Genomic DNA, 6,137 nt, shown 5'->3' with positions numbered 1-6,137 from the left:
CATTCTTGAAAATCCGTTGTCAGGTCAAATCTCACAAACTGGAAGTTGAAGTATTATTAATTTAAAGTGGAGAAAAGTTTGTTCTTGACTCCCAAATACTCATTCTTTAACACTCTCCGTTTCAGTGAATTAACTAGGGCGACCTCGCGCGGCACTGTGGCGGTCTCCCCTCAGTGACGCGGTCGATGGCTCTCAAGCTCCTTCGTGAAATCCAGACCCACAAATCATGCACACATACTCAGTTTATATAATTCAACCTTTACCGTAAAAAAGAAAACAAGAAATAAATAAAAACGATAGAAATGATCACAAACACAAGGACTGGGGAGGAACGCAGGACGGTGGCTCTGCGGCCTCACTGCCCGCGGGCGGTGCCCACACTGAGCCTCCGAGCACACAGGGCAGCACGAGGCAGCCTTGCGCACTGGGCCTCTCTGAGCCCGCTTCCGGTAGCCCACAGGGCTGTGGGATGCCTGTGGGGTGTCACCAACAGTGACGTCACTCAGTGTGGCAGACCCGTCGCCTGCTTTCTCTGGATTTTAATGGCCTATGCTTGTGACCTTGGCCTCACTGCTCACCAACACCCTGGAAGTACCTGGAAGAGCCCCTGGGAACCTACTCAAAACTGTTTCTTAAAAAGTTAGCTGGGAGACTAAAGAGAAAAGGCGGTGGCCTCGCGAGTCCCCAGGGCTGGGAATGGGGAGTCCGGGCTGGAAGCTGTGCCCTGGGTGGGATGCAACAGAAAGGCCCCGAGGACAGCTCTCGGAGACGAAGAACCCACCTGCACCCCTTTATCTAAGGGACACACCAGCATGCTCCCGGCTTCCCCGCTGTCCCACCCAGAGGATGGACGCTGACCCCAGTCCAGCTTCGGGGTCCCGTGCTGACCTCCTACATGTGTCAGGGTGCTCGCTGGGGCTGAGCCTGTTCCTGCGTGGGGACAGGGGTGGGGACGGCTGTGTGCGGGCCAGGTATCATGGGCCATCCAGGTGGGAGAAGCGCACAGGACAGGTGGGTTGACAGGAGGTAGAGTGGGGTGGTGGCCTGGAGGCTCTCGGCTCAGTGCTGAAGGGCCATAGAGGGAGGGGGTTCTGGAGCCCCCCGACCCGACGAGCCGGCCCTGGAGAGGCCTTCCCCTCCGACTCAGGAGGAAGATGGACTCTCGGTACTGCCATGCTGCTCCGGGTCGGGCACGTCCTCCTCCTTCTGCTCCAGATCAAAGTTCTGTGGACAAGGCTACCGTGAGGCCTGGCGCTGCGCTGGACCAGCTGCGGCTGTGACACGGCTGGGGCGGCAAGCCCAAGGCTGGCCAGAGCCACGACATTGGGCTGTCCGCACCCCCTGAAGAGCGGCCATTCCCCCTACCCTAGCGACACGCGGCCTGACCTACCTCGAGCTCCTGCAGAACCTCATCCATGAAGTCCCGGGAGTTCTGTTTGTAAGACACAGCTAATCGAATGGCATCATTGAAGAGCTGCGGGAGGGCAGGGTGGGAAGGGTGCGTGGCCTGAATCCCAGCACCTGGGACTCTGCCTGCCTCTGCCCCGCTGGCCCCACCCCAAGTCCGCACGACACCTCACCCCCAAAATCAGCAAGGCCACCCCTTGATTCACCTCGCTCCCATCACACTGCCACACGCACTGTCGGTACTTACGATGGCCCCGTCCTGTCACCGAGGCCCACCCACGGCCCCCGCCATGCCCGCCCTCTCCGCCAGCCCTTCTCATGTAGCTCCCCCGGTCACCTCTCTGCCTGGCCTTCCCTAGCCGCACTAGACCCTATAGTCCACCATCACCTTCACGACATTGGTCCCGTCAGCAGCCGAGACAAAGTACAGGGGTAGGGAGAACTTCTTGGTAAAATTGAAGCTTTTTTGGGTCATCTTTCTGTCCGCTGTAGAAAGAAGGTAGACTACTGGCCTGTCCATCAAGGGCAAGGGAGAGAGTTTTGCACAGTGGGTCAATGGGGGCCCTCATTCCAGAAAGTGGGATAGGCGGGACAATCAGGGGGTGCGTCCCAGACAGACTCCATTTGCAAGGTGTCTGTGTGCAGGAAGGGGGCAGCCTGGCTCAGCTGGCCTCTTCGCTGGGAAGGGAGTGATGGCATGCAACCAGGGGCGATTTCTGGGGAAGGATGGTGGGTCGCTGAAGGTTTGTTGCCCCAGAGAAACAGCGGGAAGCGTGTGGCAGTGGTGGGTCCCCAGGGGACTGTGGACACCCAGATGCAGAGACAGCCCACCGTCGATTTTGTTGGCCACCACGATGCACGGGATCTCTGGCCTGAACTCCCGGAGCTCAGCGTACCAGGTGCCCAGGTTCCTGTAGGTGACTTTCCTCTGCACGTCGAACACCTGCAATAAGCAGAGGAAGACAGCTCAGCGCTGTCGATGTGTCTCCCCGGCACCCCAGCAGGTGAACATGGGTGCACGTCACAGGCTTGGGAACTCGGACCGGCGCCTGCTTTGAGCTGCAGCCCCTCAAAAGTGTGGAACCTCCTCGAGGAACCTCCAGCTCTAAAGTGCTTTTAAAATCTTCATTCTTCGCTGTCATCGCATCGCCTAATTTCATTTAGCTATTTTCACCAAGTTGTACCATCTTTCCTATAAATTGTAAACTTTTTTCTTAGTCTATTATTTTTATTGCTTAAACTCTTAAAATTCATTTGAAATGTTTCTAGAATTTCCCTTTAGTTACTCTTGATTTACTTTTAATTCGAAGCTTCTATCTGGCTTCTAGTCGTTTTGTATTTTAAACTTTTTAAAAGTAATTCTTATATTTTTTTCTTTAGTAGCTTATCATAATTTCATTAACTTTTTGGAACCTAGTTGCTATCTATTTTAAAGTATCTGCAGGAGCCCGAGCACTGGGCACGTGCCCTGAGGGCAGGGAGGCCACAGGTCCTGACCCAGCTGCAGCTACCCTCCCAGCCCCTCAGGAGCTCAAGGCCAGCCTCCTGCCTCCAAGCTGTCCTCCAGGATAGACTCACAGCCCAAACGCCCCCAGAGCGCAGGGTCAAGACAAACAGCCCTGCAGCCTGCTGGGATGGCTGGTCTTCCTTGTAAATAGCCCAGTCCTACATGGGAGTGACATGCAGCAGGCCTAGGGCCCTGCCGTGCACGAGGAGCAGGAGCAGCTGTCACGCCTGGCGGGAGGTCCATGTGGGAGGCTCCACCATGGCACTCTCCAGGCCTAATTCCCACCACCAACATCGTCTTGAGCTCCCAATAAAGACTTCTCATGAAGCAAGTTTGTGATGAAGCTTCTGGAGTCTGCTTCATGCCAGGCAACCCTTCCCCAGTTCTGGCTTCTGGCGCCCCCTTCTCCTTGTTTTGAGGGGTGAGGAGGGGCTGGTTAGGATGAGGAACAACCCCATTGGGGTGTCAAGGTGCAGGGTGGAACCCCAGCTCCCTGCAGGGCAATCGGGCCCCATGTGGTCACTGGAAGGTGAGTGCTTTCTACCCTCCAGGCCCTGCAGCCGCTGGGCTGGTGGCAGGCACCTGCAGGCACAGGCACCAGGCCTCAGAAGAGGGTCCAAAGGAGCCAGTACAGATGTGGAGAGGCAGGCCCGTCCCAGAGAGGAGCGGTGAGCTCAGGGCACCAAACGCCAGTGCAGGGCTGACGCAGGGACGGCTGGTCCTACCGCCCCAGTTCTCGAGGGTCGATGCTGACCAGGGAAGACTCTGGGGCTGCACTGCCCTCACCAACCTTGCCCTGTCACCCTCTTTTGCTTCTTGCCCTTATAGTTAAAATCTAGGGAAATTTCAAGAGATTTTGGACTTATGGAACAGTGGGGCTTTGGAGTGGAGCCAGGGAGCTCATGCATGGGCCCTAGAGGGCATGGTCCACACAAGTCTCCTCCCCTTTCCTGGCCCTTCCCACAGCTGAGTTTGGGTCCGCTGTGGCCCATTACCCCGACGACAGGGTGGGCTGCGGACAACTGTCTAGACACACAGTGAAAGCAGGGCAGGGAAAGTTCCTAGAACCGCAGCCCTCTCAGCCCCAGCGTGTATCCCAAGGGATGGTCAAGGGAGGCCCCCGGGGCCCCCCGGTACAGCTGGGCCCCTCATCCCCTCACCCCTCAGGCCAGACTTGCCCGGCTGGTCTCATACCATGATGCAGGCGTGGGCCTTGTGGTAGTAGGAGGCGTGCATACTCTGGAACCGCTCCTGGCCGGCCGTGTCCCAAAAGTCTGCAATAGGAACACAGCTCTGACTGCCTGAGGGGCTGGAGGGCAGAAGCCTGGATACCCTGAGCATCCCTGTGTGCGGAAGCACGAGGCACACGTGGGGAGGACAGGGAGGCCACACAGCAGCCAATGATGTGCTGTCAGGACACAGGCCACCTGGGTGCCACGAGAGGTACATGTACACCTCTGTGCACGGGGTGGGTAACGAGGATGTGAGTATGCTGACAGGGAGCCCCAAGAGGGGGAAGGTAGGTGAGCCCCTCCCCTAATCCACAAAATCAGGACCCGCCGAGGTGAAAACCAGGCCGATTTCCCACATGTGGAAAGTGTAGACGGAGAGCAGTCAGGCGGGACATGGGGCCTGGCAAGGGGAGGCTGTGACCTCGTGGAAAGGTAGGCCATTGTGGAGGACAGCGTCAGACCACGTCCATCTGTCCCTCCCCAGGTCAGAGCTGGGCTGAAGCCTGCGTGCTCCTTATCACCCTCCCAGGCCTCCCGGCTCTGAGTCCTCTCTGTCACCCTTTGTTCCTGCCTCGGGGTCTCCTTTCCTTCCTCTTGACTCTCCCATGAACAGCTCCCCCACTCCCGTGCCCCCGCGAGCTAGCGTAGCTGGGCCTTGTGCTGCTCACCCACAAGGACGGTCCTGCCGTCCACCGTGGCCGTGTGCTTGTACAGCGTCAGTGCGTATGTGGACAGCTGCTGGGGCACACTGCACCCAGGTTAAGGAGCAGAGACGGATGAAAAAGGCGGCCGGCGGGGGCGGGGGGGGCGTTGGTGTGACGGAATGGGCCACCCCTCCTTTTCTTTTAAATGGAATGAATGTGGCAAACAGAGGATCAGCCTCAAACGCTGCTGGCACAACCAAGGGGGGAGAGGCTGGGGCTGTGTCCTGACCACCTAAGTCCCAGGAAACACATGGATAGAACTTGATAGGCTGGCCGTCACGAGCGGAGCCATGGAGCGAGAACGTGCCACTGCCGGGTACCAGGCCCCACTAGCTACGTGGCCGTTCCAGGGAAGAGAGGGCTCAGCCAGCAGGAAGCCAGCACGCATGAAACCTGTGCACCTGCTCGCCGCCTCGTCCCTGGATCAGAGGGTGGGCAGAGGGGCAGAGCAGGCAGGAGGGTGGAAGGGCTGCAGGAACAGGAGCGCTTCAGACCTTTAAGGATACAATCCGTCCATGAGAAATCTCTCCATGAGTCTGGAAGGAGAACGTGGCAGGGCGGTCAGGCGTGCCTCCCCGGCACCAAGCCAGTCGGTAGCCGGAGTCACCTGAGGCTCCCCGCTCTCATTCACTCCATGGCCATGCAGTTTCCTTTCAAGGACAGTGTGCAGGCCTCTTCCTGACTCCCCGTAAGTCCCTGGCACCCTCTGCTATGAAACTGACCCAGCGGCCGTGCTTGTGGGCAGGGGCCCTGCCATACTCCTTTTCCGGCACCAGAGCAGCTGGTCACCAGCATTAACTGAAGAGATAAAGACCTGTGTTCCGGGCTCTGCCAGACGTCTGTGCTTGAGAGCTGCGGGAACCGCAATGAGCTGGACAGATCTACCACTGGGTGTGCTAAACCCAGTGCCGCTGCTGCTGCCCCTGTAGTACCAGTCGGGGGCACCGCCCTGTTCTCCAAGCCCGGAACCCGCGGCCCACCACTACTGACCCTCAGGACAAGAGAGCTCACATCACCGCAAGTGAGTCCACCAGGCCCGTGAGGCTCTCAGATCTGTCACCTCCATCTCTGCAAACTGTGGCCCACAGGAAGCCCTGCTTTACGTGCAGGAGAGGAGGCCTGGGCAGCTGTGCCCTCTGCCTGGAAGCAGTCTCCCAGCATCCTGCAGGCCTTTCAGGGCCGTGCTCAAAAGCCACCTCAGCAATGAGACAGACCTCCTTCGATGACCTTATTTATAACATGCAGGCAAGTTCCAGCCCACCTGTACTCTCTGCCCTGCAGGTGACA

The 6,137-nt window shown here is 58.2% G+C and overlaps 1 protein-coding gene across 4 annotated transcripts in view; it reads right to left on the bottom strand.

Annotated features, from left to right (window-relative positions):
- Positions 1-238: 238 nt before the first annotated feature.
- RABL2B (RAB, member of RAS oncogene family like 2B) overlaps positions 239-6,137 on the bottom strand; it is a 14,125-nt gene continuing 8,226 nt past the window's right edge. For 3 of the 4 annotated variants that reach the window (XM_015594025.2, XM_006917836.3, XM_015594026.2), the window contains exons 3-9: positions 5,357-5,386; positions 4,815-4,894; positions 4,109-4,188; positions 2,239-2,350; positions 1,796-1,893; positions 1,391-1,474; positions 239-1,224 (exon numbers count right to left, since the gene is read on the bottom strand). In XM_015594025.2, the coding sequence (XP_015449511.1) occupies positions 1,144-1,224; positions 1,391-1,474; positions 1,796-1,893; positions 2,239-2,350; positions 4,109-4,188; positions 4,815-4,894; positions 5,357-5,386 (565 nt within the window). In that variant the 3' untranslated portion in view covers positions 239-1,143. The remainder of the gene's footprint in view (positions 1,225-1,390; positions 1,475-1,795; positions 1,894-2,238; positions 2,351-4,108; positions 4,189-4,814; positions 4,895-5,356; positions 5,387-6,137) is intronic. The other variant, XM_025051023.1, reaches the window with a different exon arrangement.

This window comes from Pteropus alecto, unplaced genomic scaffold (genome assembly GCF_000325575.1).
Source record: "Pteropus alecto unplaced genomic scaffold, ASM32557v1 scaffold118, whole genome shotgun sequence".
NCBI lineage: Eukaryota > Metazoa > Chordata > Mammalia > Chiroptera > Pteropodidae > Pteropus > Pteropus alecto.
Note: the sequence above shows the minus strand (reverse complement) of the source record. Positions and strands in the feature narration are given on the sequence as shown.